Genomic DNA, 25,851 nt, shown 5'->3' with positions numbered 1-25,851 from the left:
ATTTGAAGTTTCTGTCACCTGATGAGATGCAATGAGGACACTTCATTACTATTATATTACTGCTTGAGATAAAAACCTAAATTTAATTATGATGACACATCAGATAAATCAAAATTGAGGGACACGCTTCAAAATAACTGGTCTATTCAAAGTCCTAAAAGTCAAGGAAAGACAGAGGAATTGTTCCATATGGAAGGCAAATAAGACCCATGACAATGAAATGCAAACTATGATTCTGGTCCCTTTGGCTATAAAGGACATTACTGGGAAAACTTGCAAAACTTGAATAAGATCTGAGGGTTAGGTGGCAGCAATGTATATAAATACAAATCTCCTCGTGTTGATGGTTGTAGTGGAATGTTCCTGTTTGCAGGCAATACACAAATAAGTATTCAGGGATGATGGGGCACCAGGTTGGCAAATTACTCTCAAATGGCTCAGGAAGAAATAAAAGTTCTTTGTATTGTATTTGCAACATTTTTCTAAGTTTGCAATTTTTTTTTTTAAATTAAAACAGGAAGGAAGGAATATTACCAAACACTACCCTTCAGATCTAGCACTGCCAGCAGCATTATTTGCTGAAAAGTTATATTTAATAGCAATAACAAATCTCAAAAGGCATCTAGAGAACAAAATATTAACAATCTCTTTTTATCTGCTACTTTGATGGCCTACACTAGCAGTGCCTATTATCAGGTATTGAACTTTCCACGTAACATCAATACTTCATTGTTACTGAAGCTGGCTGTTTCACCTTGTAAGTTACTACTGGGTCTTTTTGCCCTGATCATTTTTTAAAAGAAACATTTCAAAGATGCTCTACATTTAAAATTAAATTAGTTTAGTATCCTTGAAAAGATTTCACTCATTAATGAAAAGAGCCTCCTTTGGACCGTTGGGGTCCAAAGACCTAGATTCAAACTGATCCATCACTGTCTGTCATGTACTCCGGGAAGGTCACAATATCTTCATCTATAAAATGGGGATAATTTTATAGGTACATTTCATAATGTAAGTCAGCATATAATATGTAGCATCTGAAAGTGCTTTTTCCAATATAAAGTGTTATATAAATGTGAGCAATTATTCCCCCAATGGATAAGGAACAGGAATGGCATGTGTGACTCCTCACAAAACGAACTGAAAGCACAAACAAGAAACGACAGGGCATCTGGGACTGCGCTACTGACTGAGTCTCTGTGATCGATGACCAAGGGCTGCCCTAACGGGTTAGAGAAGACGAGTGCACCTTGATGGGGCTGGAAAGCACAGGGAGGGACTTACTGAGTATTGCGCAGCACTGTCTGAACAAAGGCGGGATTTGTCTCCATGGAAGCCGTCACCAGAGATGTCAGCAGGGACCAATACCATATTGCAGAAGCATCTGAGACTGAGACCCCACACTTCTTAACTCTCTGAAAGCCTACAGCCCTCAGACCATGAATTCTAGTGTCACATCCATCGCTCAGACAACGCTTTATGTTAATCTGGACATCTGTGAAACACAAACAACAAATTCAGTATTGGATTAACTTCAGTTCAGCAAATGCTAGGCTCCCAACTAAAAGCAAAATAGTAATTCACATTTCAAAAAGAAAATACTGAAGATATACTTTGATGCCAGAAAGAAATAATGTGTGCAATTGTGCGATGGAGCTATTATATAATAAACTTGTCAAAAAAAAATTTGACCAATCTAAGGAATCCTAAGAATAATGTGTAAAATGAAGCATGATTTAATCTTTACATCACAAAGTTTCTTAGGAATTTATGAGTCTTAAAAATGAACACAAAGAGCATATTTTAAATCCTGACTAAATACACAGTAAAAAAATTTGTAGAATTTTTCCTGAAGCTCTGAAATTTGGATTTAGTTATAAAACAGTAGCTGGCTCAGAGCAGTTTTAAGAATTTCTTTCTAATAATCAAGTCCAAATAGATGACTTAAGCATGACTCACTTTTAAGAGCTGTCATGATTTCTTATTTGGGTTGGAAAGGAGGAGGTGAGAGGTTAAAAGGGACACAACTTAGAGAAAAGACCACCACAACATAAGACAGGAAGCTTCTACCCCACAAGCTTAACTACTTGTTTGCCTAGGGGTGAGACACAAAGACTCTACCTCCCTAGGCCTCAGTTCCTTTGAGCAAAGTAAGAACACTTCTTTTGGCCCAGGAAAGCATTAGAAGAAATGAGACAAAACATGAAGCATTCCGGTTCCCTGAATGAAATAAGCCTGGCAAGAAATCACAGAATGTGATGATTTCCAAAATGCTATGTTGAAGCAAGGTTATAATAGTATAAAAATGGAAACAACCTAACTGTCCAAGATTAAAATGGCTGGTTAAAATTAAGGTATATTCTTACAACACTAAATAAAGGTGTGCATGAATATATGGTATGACAACACATTAAAAAACTACAGAAGAGCATGTACAAAATTACACATCTTTTATAAAAAGATGTGTAAATATATATACACAACCCTATTTTTTATTTTTTAAAATGTGTGTGTGTGTATATATGTGTGTGTGCATGTGTGTAAACATACACACGCACACACCCATACAAGAAAAGGTCTGGAAGGATCCACACCAATGAATTCACAGTGACAATCCCTGGGCAGTGGGATTCTGAGTAATTTTTACCTCCATTTTTCTAATTTTCCAATAAGAAAACAAGACTAACATATTTTTAATTGAGAAAGGATTTACTGCTTTTCTGTAACTTTTAAAAACATGAGCAGATTAAAAAATGACCACTACCCTATGCATCATGAGAAGCAAATCAAATCTCCAAAGAAAAACTAACAGCTTCTCCACCTCAGGGATACTCCTTCCTCCCCCGCCAGCCCTGAGTGAGAGGGGACGACGTATCTCGGTTGACTCACATTGCTGACTGATGTTGGCATTTTCCAACAGTGTCACGTAGCCGGTGATGTTGCTGGGAATGTGCACGTCGCGGACGTCCTGGAGATCACTGGTGTTCCTCCCCACGGCCACCGTCACCTGCTGTGGCATGTAGCTCTGGTCGGTGGCAGCCACGGCAATGGACAGGTGCCTAAGCACAACATCGGGCTTCATTTTCAAACTGGAAAAAATGGAGAGCAGAAACCACAAACATTTATGTAAGTCGAGAACTGCTAGGTTCCATAAATCTCATCTCCAAGATCTTGTACTTGATATTCCCAAAGACTGAGTTTCCTAAAACCAAGTACCTTGAAATGCTGGCTATTGGTTTCAGGGTCCTTGTGACCTTCCCAAGTCTCCAAGATTCATTTGTGTTCAAGACTAATCTTATGTTTCCTTTTAAGCTATTAGTACAGGCAGGAAAGTACCATATGAACATCCTAACAAAATCCCTTTACTTGGCAAGAAGCTAATTCTAAACTGAGCTAATTCTAAACTGCATCCAAAAAACTAAGTATATTTCCTCATCTATCAGTTAGATAGCTGAAGGCCATTTACATTCTCTGTGAGAAGACACGACAATTATTGTTATTTCCACCAACTGAAATTAGCCCATTCTCTGAAGGGATAGATGAAAAATTAGACAGCAGCTTCACAATGTCTAGAAGTATCAGTTTACTGCCATCAATTCTACTCCACAATTCCTGACCATTCTCTCTGCCTCCTCTAAACTAGTCAACTTAGTTGCATACAGATTTTTTTAAATGTACACAAGAGGATCCTAAAAAGTGAAATCACATCAGATATAAGAAAAGTACTTGTCCATGTGATACTCATTTTCCTGAGAAACTAGTGAAAAAGATCTGAAATCAGTATCACAAAATATTACTCAAATGCTATTTTCTCCTTTAAAATGCCAAGTAAAGAAATTATCCATGTTTATGAACATATGAACCAGGTTACATGATTTTACATGATTCCTGTTACTACTTGATTCTTAAGGCATCCTCACAGACAGTCACAATAAGAAAAAAGCTGGGTAGTTAATTAGAAAATATTCTAAAATTTAAAAAAATAATTTTTTAACACTTGATGGGATAAGAGAAAGAGCGGGTCATTTTCTTGGCCTTTCACTCAGGAATTGGTATTCTACCACCCACCGAATCCAGTGTGAGCGGGCACTGCCATCCGACTGCCAGTAGGACGACGTTTCTCCATTTGTCATCTTGTCAATGTCTGCAGGGTTGGAGGATGTTTCTATATAAGAGTAGCACTTTGCTACTGACTTGAGTTTATCCATCTCTGGGCTTCTAGTTAGATCTCCAGGGCTTTCTGCAGGGAAAACCAGATTTTATCATATGACATCTCTCTCACAAAGGAAAAAAAAAAAAGGTCATTTAAAACATCTAACAGAAATATGCTTGGCACTTTGACCCTAGAAAAATAAATGTTCCTCAAAAATCTCTTTCCAAAGAACCCATATAAAGCAGAAACTGGCCAAGGACTGGTCCGTGAGCTCATTATAGTGTAATATTTAAATCACCACATGTTTACAAAGCCATGCTGAGAGAAGCAAATGGTGTTTTACAGTTTGAATTTACATTTCTTTAATTATGAGTGAGACTTTTTAAGCCACTTGTTTGTAAGCCACTTGTGCTTCTAAGTATGAGCTGGTCCTACCCTTATCTATTATATTTTCTACTGGGTCATAGGTCTTCTCATCAATTTATATATTTTGCATACATCATATGATGTATAGATACACATATGTAAGGGGTAATACTTAACTGAGTGCCTACTGTGAGCCAGGCACTTTTCTATACATTTTCTATGTATTAATTCATTTTAGAGATGACGAAACTAAGGCACAGAGCGTGAAGTAATTGTTCAAGGTTAGTTAGTAAAAAAATTGAGTCTGTCATAATATGTTACAAATGTTTTTGTTCCTTAGAATGCCCTTTTTCTTTTCACTCTGCGTATATTTTTTGTGCTGTACAGAACTTTAAATTTGGATAAAGTCCAATTTATGTAAACTTTTCTTTTGTAGTTTCTGAGTTTCATGTATTGTTTAGAAAGGTTTTTCCATGTCAGGATTTTTATAAAGTGGAACGATTTCCTTCTAGTAATACTCTTACTCTTTCCTTTTAGTTGACCTTTTTGATCCCTCTAAAACTTATTTTAATGAATAAAATGGGTTAAGAATCTAGTTTTATTTTCTTCTCCAAGGGCTAACCAGTTACCCTACTCCGTTTGGTGACTAACTCACCTTTCCATCCCGATTTGTAATGCTGACTATATCTGGTACTACATGCCCACTTGTCCTTAGGTCTATTTCTGGACTCTGTTATTGTTATGTTCTATAGATCTGTCTATTCACATTATCAACTTTTGTTGCCATCACTGAGTGAGTCTGTAGTCTTCCCTCATTTACTCAGCAGCTTCTCACAGAGTACCTACTATGTGGAGGGCAGTTCCAGGCGCTAAGAATAACAAGTGAACAAGACAGACAAAATGCAAGTAAATAATGATGCTACAACTCAGATACTGTAAAGTGCCATTTAGACCATCAGATCTGCAAAGGTGAAAGTGACCAGAAGATGGGGATGGTGGGGGCATTAATTAGAGTAATGAGGACGGGCCTCCCAGAAGTCACATCTGAGCAGAGACCTAGAAAGAAGGGAGGGAGGGAGGGAAGGAGGAGAGCAGATCACACTCTTATGCTACAACTGGGCACTATTACATTTTCAGAAATAAAGGAGGGAGAAGGATTGACTCATCCTATTAACAAATACCATGTTTGGAAGAAATGATGAGAGAGCGTTTTCAGGACCAACCCCCCCCACACACCTACCCTTTTCTTTCTGTACTAGTTGATCCAGAGACTCCTTCAGAACAGAAGCCCTCATGGTACACACGTTATTGCAGTGGTCCAACATGGGGTAGGGGATGGCGGTGCTGGAGAGCCGATTGCGATGCAGGAAGCGCAGAATCATTGACGAGTGAACACCCAGGCCCTCCTTGGACTCCGAAAATATGTCTATGAAACCTAATCAGACAAAAATCCACGTGTGGAGTTTTCAGACCCATCACAACAGTTTCCGCATCCCCTGCCTGGTGGCCTATCTGAATTGGCTGAATTATAAGTAGCCATTAAGACTCTTCATTGATATTTTCAGCTTCAATCATTTAAAAATCTACACAAGTTTTTAAGAAATGAACCAGTGCTAATTTCAATTTAACAATTAATTTCATGTGAGTTTAATAGAATTTCAGAAGGCTTAGAATAGTGATTATTTGCTTCAATCCAAACTTGAAAATTTTATAAGCACTTAAACACTAACGAAGTTTTTAAAGAAGTTTATACATTATATTATACTTATACAATGTGGGCTAGGAATAACATTTATCACATCAGAGAGCAAAAGCACAACAGCTTTAATGCTAAGATACAGACGACAATGATAACACCACCACCACCCTGACCACAATTTCCAATGGCATTTCAGTCTATCAGGTACTTCCACACACACCATCTCCTTCGGTTTCCCCCAATAAAGTTGGGGGTGGGGGGGAAGCACCTAAGGTCCCGGCATCCTTGCTGTACAACGGAGGAAAACAGGCTCTGGTGATACATCAACATGCCAAAAGGGGCAGGACCAGGAATACCCCACGCACTGCCTCCAAGTGCTCCCTCCACCTTTCCAGCTTTCTCTTTCCAGTGTGACTCCTCTGGAGTCTGCCCACCTGTCCATCCCTCCGGCCACCGCCCAGGCTCTGGCCTCTGCATCTCCCGCTCATACACCTAGATTCCCTAAGTGGCTCCTGGGGCTGCCCTTTGTCTGGCATTAACCCGAATCGTCTCACAAAAACACAAAACAGACCCGTTTAAAATCCTTCACGGTTCCTCATAAACTACAATACTAGGCCTTGAACTGAGGTGCCCAGAACCCAGGGGAGCACGTGGGTGAAGTGAAGAGAGGACAAACGTGGCAGCGTTTCCTGCACCTCAAATGCACTTGTAGATTTCCGGAGACTTTTCCTTTTGTTACTTCCTAATGAATCATAACATACATAACAAACAGTACGTGTAATTATATCGCCTGATGAACTTTCACAGACTGAACACACCCATGTAAGCAGCACCCAGACCAAAACTCCGGAAGTCTGTAGAAAAATTGCTTTTAAGTGTAAAACAAACAGATATATTAGGGCAGAATGAAACTGCACTAATTTTTAAGATACAATATGAGGCTGAGGAGAAATTCTGCCCTTGAAGCAGCCCATTTTAACTATGCCCCTTACACAAAACCCGGAGAAAGCAGTTTGACTTCCTAAGACTCAAAGGTCCGTGCCACCCCTTGCCCTCCTTTGACAGTTTTCCTTTCCTTAGCAGACTCCCACAGTAATGCCCAAATCCCACATGATGGCACTGCTGATGCTGCACTGATTTATTTGCTCGTGACCCTTGTGAAAAACGGACTGACGCTTGTAACGGGAGAATTGTTTTTCATATGTTGAAACAAGCAATGATTTCAGTAAAGGTGCTGTCTCTCTTTTAAACACTAAACACCAGTACAATGAGCTACAAAAGGATGAAGTTTCAGTCTGGGTTAGAAAGAGGGACTAGGAAACTAAAAGCCCTCTGGAGAGGTGAGCTCAGCTACTATGGTTTGTCCTGAGACTGTGATAAAACAAGTCTTTTAAGTTGGGTACTGATAGAAAATTGTGAGTAGAAAGTCCTAAAGTCATGACCCTGCTATGTAAGCGCCTTGGGGTCTGGACCCCCCAATTCTTCTAACCTAATCTCTCCCTCCGCCCACTCACCCAGAGCAACAGCGCACAAAGTATTAACTGTTGGTGGATTCCCTGGTCTCCGCCCACTTTCCTTTCCTCCCAAAACATCTCTTTGAAGTGATGCTGCCTACATACTGATAACACAGACGTGAGATCAACGCAGAAATGCCCAGACATACGGCAGTTAAACATAATGCAAAGCATAATTTTAGTAAGAAAATCCATGAGAGTAGGAAAAAGTTAATATGTATAGGCTACCTACATGATTTATAAAAATTATATAATTAAAGGCAATTTGTGGAAGATGGAAGCTCGGTACATCCCCAGCAGTAAGCCAGAGAGGCCCAGGGCAACCAGATTTACAATTAAGTATCTACAAAACCCATTTGCCTCCAATGCTGCTCCAGCTATTCTCTACCCTAAGTACTATGACACCAACCGCACAAAGCAGGAAAAGTTCTTAGATAAGATAACCAGATACTAAAGGATGATGTGCGAAGGTCTTTTTCATTTCAAATTTGTTTTCTCACTGGAAAAAAACAGGTAATTTTATTGCTTCTGAGTCCCCAAAAGAAACCGTACAAAAACACAGGCAAAGTTCTTTCATACGTACAGTGTAAAAGTATTGCTTAATTTCAAGCTATTTTTACTCTTACTTAAATTTCAGAGTGAAAGCTTTCTAAAAACACACACACACTGAGTGCCTACCATGTGCCAAAAAAATGTGAGGACACAGCAGAAATAAAAGAAAAGGTCCCTGCCCTCACAGAGCTCAGAGTATAAGAGTACAGACAGACACTTAACAGATAATTAACTAATGAATTAACTAATTACAATGCTAATATGCTGCAAAAAAGAAACGTAAGATGCTAAGAGAAGATATAATACCTACATACCGTGTTTCCCCAAAAATAAGACCTAGCCAGACAATCAGCTCTAATGTGTCTTTTGGAGCAAAAATTAATATAAGACCCAGTATGACATATGATATATGATATGATATATGATATATGATATGATATGATATGATTATGATACGATATAAGACCTGGTCTTTTATTATAGTAAAATAAGACCGGGTCTTATATTAATTTTCGCTCCAAAAGACTCATTACAGCTGATTGTCCGGCTAGGTCTTATTTTCAAGGAAACACGGTACAAGCCAGGGAAGGCTTTTGAGAGAGTGAAATAAAGAGTACCATTAAGGAAGGTAGGTAGTCTCATGACAAAAGTTCCTAAAAATGGTAGAACTGCTCAACCATCACTGTTATTGGGGAACAAAAGAGATGATTACAGTGAACACTAATTCAAATCATGTGCCTAATGAAGAATCTCAGAGAAGCACATTTTTTTCACGGTGCCCACAAGCTTGCCTAATGACAACCCACAGTACGACAAAGTTCATTTTGGCTCTAAGAGAGCGCTCTTTAGCACTCGGCACTCACGTGAGGGCCTTACCTGGAACGAGAGAACAGGCCTGCAGCTGTCTGATGATGTGGCTCAGCTCCCCCTGGAGATTAGCGCCGCTGGAATTCTTGAGGGCCTCCAACATGTTCTCAGCGTCCACTGTGCCATCACCCTCGGCATCAAACTGGGCAAAGGCCTACAGATAAAAGATGCAAGAAAACCAGGTCTGTTTCAAATCTGGATTTTATTTTTTTACAACTCTCAGCACCACTGATTTTTGTTGTTGTTGTGGGAAGAGTCTATGAGGTGTGATCAAACAATAAGGTGAATGTTTAAATTTAAAAAAAATTATTATAGTAAAAGACACATTGTCATTAATCCCCTCAAAATACACCCCCTCACTTCGAACACATTTATCCCATCATTCCTGCCACTTTCTGAAGCAGTTCTGAAGTCCTCTTTCATGTCTTTAGTTGTGCTGTCGTGGCTGCCTTGATGTCCTGAATCATTTTGACTTTGGGAAGAGCCAGAAGTCTCTTGGTGCCAGATCCGGTGAATAAGGTGGATGAGGACACACTGTCATGTTTTTATTTGACAGAAATTGCCATATACCAGAAGCGATGTGTGATATAGACTGTTGTCATGATGGAGGATGACTTACCGCACACTTCAAAACACACCTTCTCTCAACCGTAGCTCACACCCGATGGACTCCACCAAACAAGCTGAAACTTGTCACACTCTGTTACTAAGGTTCAACGTGCCACCACCCGTATTGAAGATCCCTGCCTTTCCTTGGATGGCACTTGGCAGCAGCATTCACCATATTTTGTGATCACAACAGAAAGAATCCATGTCACACATTACATCTGGTACAGCAATTTCTGTCAAATAAAAACATTATGGGGGCTGGCCCAGTGGCTCGGGCAGTTGGAGCTCCGTGCTCCTGGCTCCGGGGGCTGCCGGTTCAGTTCCCGCATGGGCCGGTGGGCTCTTGACCGCAAGGTTGCCAGTTCGAGTCCTCAAGTCCTGCAAGGGAGGGTGGGTTCTGACCCCTGCAGCTGGGATTAAACACGGCACCTTGAGCTGAGCTGCCCTCCCGGATGGCTCAGTTGTTAAAAACAAAACAAAACAAAACAAAACAAAAAACATTATGGTGTGTCCTCATCCATCTTCTTCACTGGATCTGACACCGTGAGACTTCTGGCTCGTCCCCAAAGTCAAAATGACCAAGGAAGGTAAACATTTTGAATTGATTCAGGACATGGAGGCAGCTACAGCAGAGCAACTAAAGACACTCCCGACAGAGGACTTCCTGAACTGCTTCAGAAAGTGGCAAGATCGATGGAACAAGTGTGTTCAAAGTGAGGGGGATTAATGGCAATGTGTCTTTTACCGTAATAAAATTTTTTTTATTTAAACATTCACCACATTTTTTGATCACACCTCAAGTATATATTAGTCAAAAGACAAATTTAGGACAGTAACTCACTGTGCTTTGCAGAATACATGTAAATGAGTATTACTACATGTATATACAATTGTATTATTTCATGTCTCTTTCATGAGAGTAATTGCCCTCCCCCCAAATAATTACAGAAGAAAGCAACCAATTCAAAATATTTCAACTGGTTGCAAAGTGCCAAATGCAAAACTAGAATTAGAAAGAATTGCCTTAGAGTAGCACCTCAGGTTCAGCTGGGCTTTCCCTTTTAAACACTCTTTGGACAGGAGAGCTAATTTGATTTACCTACTTCACAGCCCTGTTTTCACTAACCTTTAACCATAATCTACCTTGCTCCCTGCCCACGTTAGGCCATCTGGGGAGCTGGGTACAGCATGGGATTTGGTTTGCATCCTGCTCTGTAACTAACTGGCTATGTGACCTTACACACATTTCTTTACCTCCATACACCTCAAATGTTTGATCTGAAAGATGGAGCAAATATTACCAAATTCACAGGCTGCTGCCTGGATTAAGTAACAGGTGAACAGAGCCCAATACAATGACAGCACAGAAGCAGTTTTCCTTTCTAACCTGCAATGCTACCTCCTCTGGTGCCCGACCCCACCCCCTCACTTCCTACAAGACTTTCCTCATTTAGCCACTGCCCCCTCCCCGGATCTCAGTCCCTCCCTCATCAGTAGCTTCTTTCTTTCTGCTGATACACACTGTCACAGATCTCCCCCACCAGGAAATACGTCAGGAGTCCTCTACCATCTTTTCTAAGTAAACCTCTCTCTTCCTTAAAACTCCCGCTCCTTTTCCTCATTTCCCTCCTTCATGACATATGGAAGGAAATGTCCCATCGAGGTTTCTGATCAACACAAATACCCCTATTTCCATCACAGGCCTCTGAACGACTCAGTGTTGAATAAGAATATATGTAAATCCCTATGTCTGGGTCCAAACACTACAGCCAGAAATGCAGGATGGGGGACAGATATGAGAAGTAACATGTGAGATAGTGCAGCATTCTTTTTGCCTCTCCTCAAGTTGATGCGATTATCCAAAAAGTTAATAGGGCCAAAGGCTACACAATTAAAAGTATAATATTCTGAAGGAGAGAATGTTCTTTCCGATTAGACTCAATCAGGAAAGCTGAGTTTAGTTTGGAAGCTACACACCAACAGCAAATGAAATAGAAGAGACCAGAGAAAAGAGACCACGATGGAGAGACTAGAAACTTCCCTGTCAGGAACAGCAGAAGGACCATGGAATCTTTAGTGTGGAGAAAAGCTGACTGGCAGGGACAGAATCTTTCTATTCAAATAGCTGATGGGCTGTCATGGAAAGGAGCAATTAAAGTCAGGGTCATTACATAGGAGTCAGAGGGGAAAAGCTCCTCATCAAGATGGATGTGTGTTGTCAGTGGATTGGGAGGCTCTGGGAAGCAATGTCTGCTCCATTCCTCCCCGTAAGGATTCAGAGCAATAGCTGGACAACCAGCCACCAGGAGTGTTGAAAGAACAAATGCATTTACCTTTGCTCCCTCGTGAAATCCCACTAAGACAATACTACAAAGTGATTTTTTTTAAGCACAAGGACAAAAAGAATAGATGATGGAACAGCAATGAAACTGTGGCAGCTGGGAAGCAGACCGATGAGTAGTACTGGGTTGGGTGACCTAAGAAAGTGGAATCCTTGGCTGCACTGGGCAAAGCTGAGAGGCGAGCAGCTGTATACAGCAGGACTCCAAAAGGCTTCGGAGTTGGGAGCAACAGGTACTCCTGGAAGTGGAGGTGTCGCTGTGAAGTCTGTTTAAAAAGCAGTCAGAACTGACTGAATAAACGCTGATCTTAAGGAATCGGTGGGATTTTCTCTTTGAGAGGAAAAGGGTGATTGTGTGTGTGTGTGTGTGTGTGTGTATAGAGCTCTTATCTTTTAGAGACATATAATGAAATATTTACAGATGAAATGAAATATTTGTGAATGAAAAGATTTGCTTCAAAATAATTTGGAGAAAGTAGGTGGGGGTTAGATAAATAAAATTGGCCTTGAGTTGGTAATTGTTGAAACTGGCTAATAGGTATGTGGGAGTTCATTCGATTCTTATCTGTACTTTCTTATGTTTAAAAATTTCCATTAAAAAAAAAAATCCCCAAATCTTCTCAACCTTGGCAGATACTTGGGGGATTGATTCTCTAGAGAGAGTAGCACAGAGAGTCTCTGGACTAGGAAATACCAGGCACAGGTGAAAGTGAGAATACTACACTGAAAATAGGGGGATTCGTGTTTACACGCTAACTGTTTAAGACTCAGCCTTCCCCTAGGGCTCCCAGAATGCTGGTAGCCAGACTCATAGCCTCCAGGCAAGAGACTGGAAGGGTCTTCTCTAGGGCACCTGACAAACCCAGAGAACAGACTACAGATCCTGGCACGGGAGGGCCCCCCGCCAAAGGGCCAGACCGATCCTCTCACAGTGAGGCTCACTGGTCAACAAGGCAGAAGCACAGACCATCCACCTTGTTAGTCCTCCATTGTTGTATATGCTGGACAGCCCAAGACCACCGTGCATTTGAGGCCAGGCTTAATATGAAACAGAAAAGGCAATTTGGAGAAAAGAACTATGCAAGGAGAAGAAAACTTCAAAAGGATTGTCATTACTATCTTCAGAGAAATATTTAAAAAGATATTTTTAATACCAGCTTTACTGAGGTATATAATTCACATACCATAGAATTCACCTTTTGAAAGTGCACCGTCTAGTGGGTTTCAGTATATTCAGAGTTGTGTAGCCACCACCACCACTGTCTAATACAAAAGGATATTGCAACCATGAAAGATCAGGATACTATTATTAAAAACAGGCTATTCAGAACCTTTTTACAAACGCTTCAAAATTACCATAGCATAGCAAAATGAAAATCCCAATAGATTTTGGAAGATAAATCTAATTTCATTAGGCTGCAGCATAAAGTTGGCTCAAGTACCCTAAAAGCAGACAAAATGATGAATAATAGGAAAGAAGAAAAACTTGGGAGACGGGTCCAGGAGGCCCAATATGCGAATAATGAGTTTCAGAAAAAGGGAACATAGGAAATGGGGGGGGAGGGTTCACAATTGGGATGATTCAAGATAATTTCCCTGAACGGAAGGGCCAGAGTGTAGAGACTAAAGAGGCTGAACACCCTACACACTGGATTAAAGCGCCTCATGATGAGATTTCCTAACACCGCCAGGAAAGAGAGAAGCTCCTACTTCCAGGGAGAAGACACAGTCTCCATGGAAAAGGTCAAGAGTCAAAACGGGACTGATTCAGCAGTAACCCAGAGGCCAGAAGGCAATGGGAGTTCGGGGCGCCCCTCCTAACCCAGCAGTCACCTGCAGCCACACCACCAACAACTGTAAAAGAGCAGAATAAAGACTTTCTTACATATGCATGCTCTTAAAAAAAAAAGAACTACTTAACACTCCCTTATTCAGAAAACTACCAGAGGATGAGGCCACCAAAATGAAGGAATATGCCAAGAAAGAGGAAGAACGAGATCCGAAGGAGAGAAAAAAATGAGTCCCCAGGGAAGGGAGATTCCAAGACGACACCTGCACAGCAGGCCTAGAGAGCGCCAGGCCCACACTGAAGCAGGTCAGCGGCTCTGGGAGACAGAACGTGGAGAAGACGGCAGGGGCAGGCTGCCCGTGTTTGAGCTCACTGCCCGTTTGTGTGAGGAGATTCAGACAACTGGCTGAAAACCTGGGATTAAATGAATGATACAAGACAAAGAAAAATAAGCAAAAGGAAAGCACCAATTCAATTGCTAACTCCAGAGAAAACAAAAAGGTGTGTAAGAAAGGAAAAGTGATCATGGAGAAGGACAGGGCCAGGTATGTACAGAAGTGACATGATCATAGCCAGCCATCGAGAGCCAGCTGAACAAAGGTTAACCGAGCCTGTGGGGGGCGGGAAACGTGAGGGGACCGACAGGACGAAGGTGGCAGACAACTGAAGTCCTCCGGTGGTGGGAATAAAATGGACAAAACCTACAACTGAAAACTCACGAAGAAGGAACAGAAACGTGAGGTGGTGACACACAGGTGACTAGGAAAGAACCAGCTGAAGAGTTGAAAAGTGATTATTCGTGGGAGGGACTCACTGGGGTAGGAGAGCAGGGACGGCTGCTTTTTGTACAAGTCTCCTGAATTCTATACTACATGAGTTTTCAAAATCAAAATAAAAAATTTTAAAGTGCCCGCTCCAAGCATAGGATGATGGACCGGATGAGGAGTTCTAAAACATTTTCACAGCAGTGAAATACTTCCTCCTGTCGAAATAAAATTGTATTCACACTTGATATGTCAGCCATAAAAGGAGATTTCTGGGGCAACTAGACAAATGCGAATATGGACTGAGTATTACATTAAACAGAAACGAATTGATGGGGAAAGGGAAAACAATGAACTGAAAAAAGCATGCTACAAAAGAATATTAGCGAATGAACTCATGTTAGTTTGTAAAAAAAGCAAATATGCACTTCCCACCTTGGTGATATATATACATACACACACATACATATACACATATAATCTGAAAGATATCAAGACGTTAATAGTGGCAATATGGCCATCTCCATATGCTGCTTCTGTAATAACAAAGAGGAACTTTAAAATATGAAGACATGGAAGCACAACCCCACCACAAATGTGGGGCCAGCGGGAGAGGAGGTGAGCAGAGCCCGGCCAGTCTGCCTGGAGGCCCCATGGTGTGAATACCACAGCACCAGACAATAGCTACTTCCCAGCTTTTTCACATGACAGCACAGTGATGAAATAATGCTATTTGTCTCATTCAAGGTCAGAGGGGATTAGTACAGCTGTAATTCAGTTGGGAATGACATGTTTTGGAAAGCTCTGAATGAACATTTGAGCACTTGCTAAATTCCGGGCACTGTGCACAGTACCATTTATTTCTCATTAGCAACGGCACTTACTATTCAACTGCCCATTTTATAAATAGTTGCACAGAGGTCAGATAACTGCCCAAGGTCACACAGCCAGTAGTAGACTCCAAGCTCCAGAGCTATGATCCTCACACTCCGTCTGCTTCCTTTGACCAGACAACCCTGAGGCCCCTTCCGATCTGCAGACTAAGTGCTTAAAACTTCTTTTAGCTCCAGCTCTTCCCTTCATCTAGAACATTTGCTCTCAACAACTTTAGCCCATGTTAGCACAGTATCAACCTTGAAACTGAGCGTCCCTCTCTCTAAATCTCAAGTTCCACTCCCAGTAAAATCTCTGTACTTCTAGTGCTGCCTGCATCTCAAGTGCTGCCTGGCTCCCAACTTCCTGCACAACTCCTGCCATTTATTGCTGATAAAAAGTCTACACAGGGCGGCGGGATGGCTCAGTGGTTAGAGCGCGAGCTCTCAACAACAAGGCTGCCGGTTCAATTCCCGCATGGGATGGTGGGCTGCGCGTCGCGTGCGATGAAGATTGAAAACAGCAACTGGACTTGGAGCGGAGCTGCGCCCTTCGCAACTAGATTGAAGGACAACGACTTGGAGCTGATGGGCCCTGGAGGAACACACTGTTCCCCAATATTCCCCACTAAAAGAAAAACATTTGAAAAAATTTTAAAAAGAAATCTACACAAGCCAGGCTATAAAAATAGTGACTTTTTGCTATTTTTAACAGACTCTGTTGATCTGTGAATAGTTAATGAATAAAATAAAAAGCATTTTCTAACAAACAAAAACCAAGACATTTTAGGTGAGAAAAAAAATCATTAACAGCTTTGCTAACAGTTTCACCAAACAAATATGCAGTTTAGTAACGTTCAGAAATTGTCCGTAAAGAAATGTACAGGTTTTAAAATCTAACACTTAACATCTGCTTTTTTTCCACAGGACTTCGCAGAACCCAATTCACCCAAGTCCTCAGTCAACGCTACCTGAGAAGCTGCCATGTACACCTGACCCGGCCTGGCCCTGCATATTGCAACGCACAGGGCACAGTCCTCGCCCTCCCAAGTCCTCCCAGCCGGAGCGCTAGCGCGGCAGCAGGGAAGGGACAGACACGATCCCTGTAACAACGGAAGGAACAGCATCGACCACTGTAATAGCTGCTACTGAGTGAGCATTTCCCGGGCACCTGGCAAAGCTCTACGCACCTCACCTGGCTCATCTCACATCTCCCACAACCCTAAAGGCATTAATAGGTCCTACCCTTCCACTAGCGAGGGCCAGAGAGGTTACGTATTTTGTTCAAGGCCACATGGTTGGTACTGGGAATGATGGAGCCTCCATGTGAACCCTGATATGATTTGGGACCCGACACTGTCAACCACACCTTGAGCTGACAGACACCCCTGGCGCCAAAAGCCCAGGACAGGGAGGGGGGTGCTCAGGGAAAATGGCGCTGAGGACACAATCCGAGGACTGAGCTTTAATGACTAACTAGGAACTTGCAAGCATATGATGACAGGGAGGCCATCCTGGGTAGAGGGGGCAGCTGTGTATAGCTGCACGACATCTATACACAGAAGGCCGACAGACTGCGAGGACTATCACCTGCTTGGAGCGGCTAGAAAGGAGGCAGGTGGGAGAGAAGACATGGACGGAGGTCAGACTGGAGAGGGCCTGGCCAAGCAGGCGGAGGGGCCCCGGCCTTACAGTAGGGGGCCCACGAGGCCACTGAGAACATGACGGGTGGAGGGGGTTGATCACCCCAGATCTACATAAGCTCTATACTGGAAAGGACCTACAAATCTCTTACAATACGTGCTCTTGCACTGCTTGAACTCCTGCTCCAGTGTCTGTGACACACACTGGTAACGGGGAACGCCTGTCTTCCGGCCGTTCTAACAGCAACAACTCTCTTTACCTGAAGAATGGAAATCTGCCTCCTGGAGTCACCACCCTGTGATCCATTCAGAACACACCTGCTCCCTCTGCCCCCAACGGCCTGCAGACCACTGACAACAGCGAGCAGGTCCTCTACGTTTCTACGTTTCCCCACACGCTCCAGTTCTCTGTCTGGTATGGTTTTAGTCTCATTCCCATCTGTCTGGCCCCCTGGGATCCCTCCAGTTTGACAATAAACCTCAGAGACTGCTGTGCTCCTCAAGTTAAATTGGCAGATCCATCGGAAGAAATACATTTTGTATCGTCACCGAGTACACCTATAATTGATACAAAAGTTTTGTGAAACAATGTGGTACTTTCTCTTATCAGATACAATGTACTCTGGTATTTTCTATTCAGTTCTATTGTTTCTTTTTTTGTTTTCTTTTTTTGATCTATCATTCAATAGATTTCCAACCCACTAAAGGGACAGCTTGAAACTCAGTGCCCCAGAATGTGGGGCCCAAAACCTCAACTCAGTATGCAAGATCTAGTCTAACAGTGCAAAGTACAGCGAGTCTACCTCCGCCTCTAAAAACCGAGCGAGGCCCCATTCCCACTGAGTCAATCTCCATGCACAGAACCCATGCAGACGGCAACCTGATCTGCGGGACTCTTCCTCCTCCTTGCCCGATTCCAGTATTTTCCTGTCACACCTGCTACACACTGCCATCTACATGGTAACTATTCAGCAGTACCCAAGCGCAGGCCCTAGCTAGCTAGCCAGTGTGGGAGAGAAGTGCAACACCGTCAGAGTGAGGAAAAGTGCATTAGAACGATGCCAGATTTATCTGCATTAGAATGGCATCGTTCTAATGCAATTTCCCGCTTACCCCCTGTGCAACCTGGGGCAAGGCTCTCGGCCTCTGGGTCTCAACTCCTCTTCCCGCTCAACTGTTCTTCACAGCTTGTGAGGATCCAAAGGTTTAACAAAGAAGACAATGCCTAATAAACTGCAAAGACTACACTGCTGTGACATCTAGTTAGAAGGTCGTTATTGACCCACCTTGCAGGCAAGAGACAGAAAAGTGGGCTCGCTGACTGCAGGCTGCCACCCATTTGCCCTGCCCCAGGGCAGCATGCGCCAGCGCTCAGACCGTTCCTGATGACCCTGCTTTACCACCACCGGGATCAAGACGATGGTACACAGGTGAGAATGTGCCCCCAAATCATCACAGACCAGAACTGTGGGCCAGACCAGCAGAATGCAATGCACCAGGCTTATATATAAAGGCTGCACGCTGGTCCAACTTGGGAGAAACACCCTCTGTCAGAAGTTCAAAGATCTGGATCTGGTCCCAGTTCTGCCACATGTTGACTGAGAAGGTCGCTATCCATTTAAGGCCGCATTTCACTCATCCGTAAGACTGTCTCACATTCCACGTCTACGTGCAGTAGTGAAAGGCTGGCACAGAAGATGGTGTAAACAATCCTGTGTGGAACTAGAACAAGAGAGGACACTAAGAGCAACACGTACTGAGCACGAAGCGTGTGCCAGGCAGTTATAGGTGCTTCAAATGAACTAATTGGTTTAATCCTCATACCAACTACAGAAGGTAGATGCTATTATTATGCTCGTTTTATAGGTGAGGCCATGGAGACAGTGGTCATGTAAGTCAATCAAGGTCGCACAGCCATGTGGATGGTGGAAGCAGGATTTGCCCACAAGCAGGCTGACTCCAGGGCCCAATTCTGAAGCTCAGTCTAAAGAACGGTGGAATGGGTAGACTTAGGAAGCAGCAAACTTGCCGACACCGCTCACAGTCTAACTGCACATTCGTTCGGGATGTTACAGAAGGGATCCCTTTCCGGGGACAGGTTGCATGCAATGGTTACTAAGGCTAAACCAACTCGGACTCTAGACTATGTGCCAAAGGAGTATTATTCCCAAAATGTGCCGAACTGCCTCTCACCGCAATATATTTGCACATGCTGTACCTTTCAACTGGAATATCCCTTTCTTCCTTTGGCCAATTCTTACAGCTTCTCAAACCTTGGTTTGGTAAATCCTTTCCAAACTCTAGGCTAGTGTGAAATGCTTCTCTGTAGTCTTTGAAAGTAGAAAAGGCTTAGGATGGAGCAAAGGGCTGAAGCGGGGAGAAAGGGAACAAGAGCAGATTTCCCACATATAAGGGAAACAGTGAATGGACCTAGCTGACTAAAGAGCTCTGGGAGGTAAGCGTGGAAAGGTATAAGAGACCTACAAGTTAGACTAATGTTTGAATCTGAAGGCAAGGAGAGCCACTGAAGTTTCTAAAATAAGACAACACATGATGAAGTGGTATTTCGGAAATCAGGGAAAGGCAAAACAGAGCTGTGACCTTTCCTCCATAGCGCGCTAGGACTATGAGTTTCTCTAAAAGAAGCCGATACTCCCATCCCCACCACAGCGAAGCACTCAAGGCCAAAACAGCCTCCAGTTCACCCAGGATCTTTCTCTTCTGCACCGCCTCGTCACCACTGGTGGCCATCACTTACTGACGGCTTCCTGGATGTTGGAGTAAAGAAGGCCGGCAGCTAGGGCCCTCACCGCCTAGTTGTAGAACAAGACAGTATATTCTAAGTGCCAAGTGACCCGCAGAGAACAGGAAACGACAGCTTCAAGGGTGGGGCTGGAGACTCCATTACACAGAAGCCATCTGAATTATGCCACAAGAAGGGCTTGGTCCTGACAAGGTGACAGTACCAAGACAGGGACACTTGAAGAACTGAGAGAAGCAAGGTCCACACACAGGACAGGGAAGGTGTCCCACTGGCTAGGACACAGGGCTCATGCAGGGGGACAGAGGTAGGAGACGTCAGACAGGGAGAAAGGCCAGCCCACCCATTCAGAGGGTCCCTCAGGCAGTGGGGCGCCCCTGCAGGCTCTGAGCTGAGGGTAAGCAAGGCTTGCCCCCCATTTGACCTTTACGGTGCAGACTTGTACACACACGTCTCACACTCTTGTGTCTTGAAGGGGTAGAGAATTATATCTTCATAATTCGGTCTGCATAGTTCTGGGGCTCAAAGCCGTTCTAAATTAGTTGATTAGTACTCCTGACATTATAACATCGAGAAGGTATTTTTCTCCAAATTTCCTCTAAACCCAACAGTGACTAAGAGCCTTTTGAAGTTTTCACTAAAACTATATTGAGCTGTTTCCTCCAATGGCAAGAAACACCTATTATTAAACGGTTACACACTGAATATGAAATGCGAGTTTGGAGAATAAAGACTGCACCATATTCAATCTGTCAAATCAAAGTGAGGGCACTAGAGGGGAAAACACTTACTGAGCGCTGGCCATGAGCCAAGATTGTGCTAACAATAAATAAATGAATTAAAATGGTCCTTCTTCCAGAGTTTACAACCCAATGAATTTCACCACGTAGGCACAAAAGCTAATATAGCAAATTAATAAAATAAGACCTATTCATATTAAATTCCTACCTAAAGCCATCTGCTGTCATCCTGTATTCAGCACTTGTTTTCTACCCAAGAGTCTACATGACTTTTCCAGAAGCACATCATATTAAGAGCACAGATATCTAATCTTTAATCTCTGATGTCAACTAAGAATTTCATTTCAACTCTATTCCTCTTCTACAATTAAATATCACTCCCTGGAGCAAACACAGTCCTGCTCCACACCCACGAGAAGAGGTGTGCTGTGCTGTAAAATGATGTTTCAGACTTTGGTCCATGGCATAGCTCCAAGAACTGCTTCAGGACACCACCTCAAGCAACTGAGGTCATAGGAATGTGCAGGCAAGATAGCTGGGTGGACACGGAGGGCAATGCAAATGAGGAGCCCCAAGAACCAACACGTCAAACTTGGACGCTCTCAGCAGTATAACAGTGTGCACCAATGACACCTGCCCTGCCGCGCTGGCTCTCATGACATGAATGAAGGGAAATAAGTCACCATTTCAGTTGCTACTATAAAGACATTTTGCTATTTCACAAAACCCTTAAACTTGTATTAAAACATCACAATACATTTTCAGAAGCTAAAATGTGGAATTAACCAAGACACAGAAATGTGTCCTTATTCAAGTTAAAGGACAGACTTATTTTTAAAGCAAAGGATCAAACACATGGCTAGAACTTTTTTTGTATTATTAATATAATTACCCCTTATTTATAGACAGGACAACCACTGAGATTATCCCAATCATTAGGTTTTTAAATATGGCCAAGCCTTCACTTTCAGTCAGAACCACTCTCTTCAACTAACCAGTGCTAACCAACGCGAGTCACCAAAGTTTAGTACCAACCCAAGCCCCACCCCCTCCACCCCAAATCTAGTAACGGGCAAATGGGCTTCAAGAAAAATACATGCTGTTTTTCCTCCAATTTGGATTTCCCAGGCCAGGCCTTCCTTAGCATAAAGGGAAACTTAGAGAATTAATTATGTATCCTTGAGACTAAAGAAGAATCACAGAGAACCAGTCCCTTAAAGGAAAAAGGGTGCGGGATCTGGAGGCAGGAGCATTAGTGCCAAAGCGTCATGTCCAGTCTTACTTAAGGAAGTGCCTGAACCCAGCCTGCAGAGCCCTCAGTTTCTTCCTGGGTTTCGTGGCTGTTGTCACCCACCTGCCCCGCATGTTGGCCTAAGTTATCAGACACTATGTATTTGAACATGTTGTAGAGAGTAAGGTGGGATAATTACATGGATGTTGAAGGGGACTTTCAAGCACACCTTTTGAGAGCTCTGTGTATGGATACTTCATACCCCGTGACACAGCTCTAGGACTGTCCCAGGGATTCTTATAAAAATAAAATAAGAACTCAACATTTTACAAACCACCAGTTCTTACTGCTGTGTTTATGACTCCTTAACGTTTCTTTTACGTTGCACATGTAACTACCATGATTTTGTGTTTCATCATTGGAAGGTACAACCATTCACAGCTTTTTCTTCCAGTATATTTCTTTAGTTACAGTGGCTGAATGACCTTTGGATTTAACTATGCTAAATAGTCCATGGACTTCTTCTAAGGGATGTAAGTTCTTACAGAGCCCAGTCCTTTCACTTTTGGTCACCAAAAGAAAAAAAAAGAAAAACCCTCATCAAAATGAGAGGACAAAATGTGTCTATTTTCTCATGAAACCCAACTGTGCAAACAGATGAATATACGTCATGCAGCCTTCTCTCCTGAGCGCCAGACACACATACCCAACTCTCTCTCCACGTAGCACTTTCAGAGATACATGAAACTCAACATGGCCAAACTGAACTCATCTCCCCTCTCCAGACCATCCCTTCCCGAAAACGTTTCCTTTCTCAGCCAACAGCCCTACCATCTGTCCAACCTGCCAAGTCAGTAAGATCAGTCATCTGTGATTCCTTTCCTTCTAATTCTCTACCCACACCTAAGTCGCAAGAACCACTTATTCTACTTCCTAAATAGCTCACAAAACTGTCCACTTAGTACCATTTAGCTGCCACCACCCCACCTATTACCTGGATTGTCATAATAGCCTCCTAACCGATCTGCTTGGATCCACTCTGACCCTTATCTAACTGGTTCTCCACAAGGCAGCCACAACCATCATGGCAGTTGACTTAAAACACCACTGTTTCCAAACTCCTATTTAATGGAGGCTGCAAAGGACCCCCAGGATCTGGTCCCTGCCTACGTCTCTAACCTGTTCTCCTCCTCCTGCATTCTACGATCTAAACACATGAGTAAAAGACTGTGAACTTTAACCCAGTATCTGTTTTCTGGCCATGGAACCTGGGTATTTTCCAGCCTCCCTTGCAGCTAACTGTGGCCATGTGACCAGGTGTGGGCCATGGGATGTGAGCCAGGCCCTTAAGAAAGGAGGAGTGACCCCCTCCTTCCCTTTTCCCTTTTCTGCTGGTTGGAATGTGGAAAGTGACAGATGAGGGAGTCATGTGGATCACTAAACAGAAGCCGCCTGTGGAGGATGACAGCACAAGATGTACATAGCCAAGTCCCTGATGACTATAAAACGGCCATATCAACCCTGGACTGCCTACCTGGACTTTATAGATAAGAAGCTTCTTTATTGTTTAAACCACCACTGCACCGGATTTCCTGCCCCTTGAAGCAGTTTTGTCTAATCCTAATACATCATACCATTCTTCCAGATTCTCCGTTCTCTGGACCTTGGACTCATGTATAAGGTATCTTCTGCCTGAAACACTAATACCTTCTGCTCCTTGTCTGCTTTCATCCTTCAAATCTGAGCAGAAATGTTACTTTCTCAGGTAAGTCTTCCTTGACTCCCTAGATGAGGTTAAATACTCTTGTTATTTTTTTCCTTACACTTTCCCTTGGAAAATACCATGCCACTAATTGTGGGGTCAATGTTTCTTTCAGTACTACATTACTCTTTAAGAGCACGTTATCTGCTTTGTCCACTATCATCCAAGTGTTTGGCACTCAGTATATTCCCAATAAATACCTGCTCAATGAATGACCATGATTTCTGAACGACACCCAAAAGACTTCTTGGCCTTACATTACAGGATTCCTATAAACTACCTGTGACTCTATTCCTGTCGGACAATGTAAATAGTTTCTCTCTGTTCTCTTTTGGACAATTCTGAAATGTGTTAACTCTTTCAACAGATCTGCACAGCTCTTTTTCTCATAATACACCTAGGACTAGAGTGGAAAGTATTATGGGTACTCTTTTTTAATTAAAAAAAGTAATGGAGACCATCCACTAACTAATATGATCAACATTTTCAAGCGTTGGGATGCCTTACAGGTATTTTTTAAAGGGAAAAATAAGAAACATACAAAACAGATTATCTGAATTCTGGCCATGTACAGGAAAACATTCTTAAAATATTTTTAAAGCCTCTGGTTCTAAAGTGTACATCACTTTTTAACGGCATTACAAGTAGCTGTCAGTTTACTGCTTTATGTACTCACTGTTCACTGACACAGAAGATGCTACATGGCTTACTCATTTTCATCAATTAAGCACCTTTTCGTTATAACATTGTGGAGTTAAAGAAATAGGGTCCCAAGGAGGTAGTGGGATATGGGACAAAGAAACAAACAAACAAAAATCAAGAGATCCGAGTGACAGTTTTGTCAATAATTCACTGGGTGACCCTGGATCAGTCCTCTTAACTCTAAAAGGAAGTGTTCAGTACAGATAATTCCTTAGATCCCTTGCAAAGAAAATATTTTGTTGCCACATCAACTTGCTGTTAATGATTTAATAGAGATGATGTTGGGAATTATGTCAAAAACTGTATAATTACAAGTATCCACAGGAAACCTGGTATTTGCCCATCAATTTTAAGGTCTATCGGGTTTTAAAAGAGTGGAAAACATGGTTCTTCAAGGATCTAAAAACAAATGTGTAGTTTGGAAATGCTAGTTATCGGGTGATGCGAATGGCTTTTAGAACGTGAGTTTTTCCAGTATATGCCATTCTCCTCCCACGTACGTTAGGCGCCCACACTGGATTCAGAAGGTGCTCTGCAAAAACCCGTTGGCCAATAGAACAGACTGGTTTTCACCACCACTCCCTTAGCGACCATACCTCCTTTCCCTTAGACTGTTCTGGGGCCTGATAAGGAAGCTCCAGAGAGCAGCCGATCCAGCGTCAGGCAACTGCACAAACGTCTGTGCTACAACAACATGCAAAGACATCTGGGCTTGTCCCGTACTTCGGAGCAAGGACGGCCTCGTGCAGGCTTTCCATACGTGTAATAAAGGTTAAAGAGCTTCACAGCCGGCTCCGGTCGTGAACAGGCTGGAAGAGCCCCCGTGCACGTCCCGGCTCCCAGGCTCCCGTTCTCGGACCCTGCGGACCCTACGGGTTCCTGCCCGGCTTCTCCAAAGCCACCACCCACCACTTCACGCCCTTGGGGGCGACCACCCGGCCCCGGCCCCGCAGTCCCCAGCCAGGCCTGACCTCCTCGAACTGCTCGCCCGAGCAGCCGGCGCCGCGAGCCTCCAGCAATTCCCGGAACTGCTCCAGGGTGACGGACTCCTCGCCGCGGCCCAACCGCTCTTCCAGCCAGCGCAGCAGCGCGCCGTGGTGCCTGGACACCAGGGACTCGCAGGGCGGCGCGGGCCGCAGCGCAGCCGCCGCCTCTCGCAGCCGGGCCGGCTCCAGCAGCGCCGGGGCCGGGGGCAGCGCCGGGGCCGCGGGGCCCGGTCCCGGGGTCGCGCCCGAGTCTGCGGCCCAGTCCTGGTGCGGGCCCCAGCCCTCGCCCCCCGCGGCTGCCGCTTCGTCTTCGCTGCTGTGACTCGGAGCGTTCCCCATGGGGTCTCCGTCTCGGGCGCCCGGGCTCTGCCGCCGCCTCCGCCTCCCCGCCTGGACCGGTCAACCTGCGACGGCACCTGGCGGGCGGGGCCTGGGCGGGGACGGGGAGGGGACGACGGCGGCAGCCGCGGCTTCCGGCTTCCTCGCCGTGCGGCGAGGAT

At 43.6% G+C, this 25,851-nt stretch overlaps 1 protein-coding gene across 2 annotated transcripts in view; it reads right to left on the bottom strand.

The window, feature by feature from the left end:
- Window positions 1-25,833, bottom strand: part of ZZEF1 (zinc finger ZZ-type and EF-hand domain containing 1) — a 101,686-nt gene extending 75,853 nt beyond the window's left edge. For both annotated transcript variants that reach the window (XM_019743825.2, XM_074319540.1), the window contains exons 1-6: window positions 25,337-25,833; window positions 9,161-9,305; window positions 5,760-5,954; window positions 4,069-4,240; window positions 2,890-3,089; window positions 1,285-1,495 (exon numbers count right to left, since the gene is read on the bottom strand). In XM_019743825.2, the coding sequence (XP_019599384.2) occupies window positions 1,285-1,495; window positions 2,890-3,089; window positions 4,069-4,240; window positions 5,760-5,954; window positions 9,161-9,305; window positions 25,337-25,690 (1,277 nt within the window). In that variant the 5' untranslated portion in view covers window positions 25,691-25,833. The remainder of the gene's footprint in view (window positions 1-1,284; window positions 1,496-2,889; window positions 3,090-4,068; window positions 4,241-5,759; window positions 5,955-9,160; window positions 9,306-25,336) is intronic.
- Window positions 25,834-25,851: the final 18 nt, after the last annotated feature.

Source organism: Rhinolophus sinicus, linkage group LG15, assembly GCF_036562045.2.
Source record: "Rhinolophus sinicus isolate RSC01 linkage group LG15, ASM3656204v1, whole genome shotgun sequence".
Classification (NCBI taxonomy): Eukaryota; Metazoa; Chordata; class Mammalia; order Chiroptera; family Rhinolophidae; genus Rhinolophus; species Rhinolophus sinicus.
The sequence above is the reverse complement of the archived record's forward strand: the minus strand, read 5'-3'. Positions and strand labels throughout refer to the sequence as shown.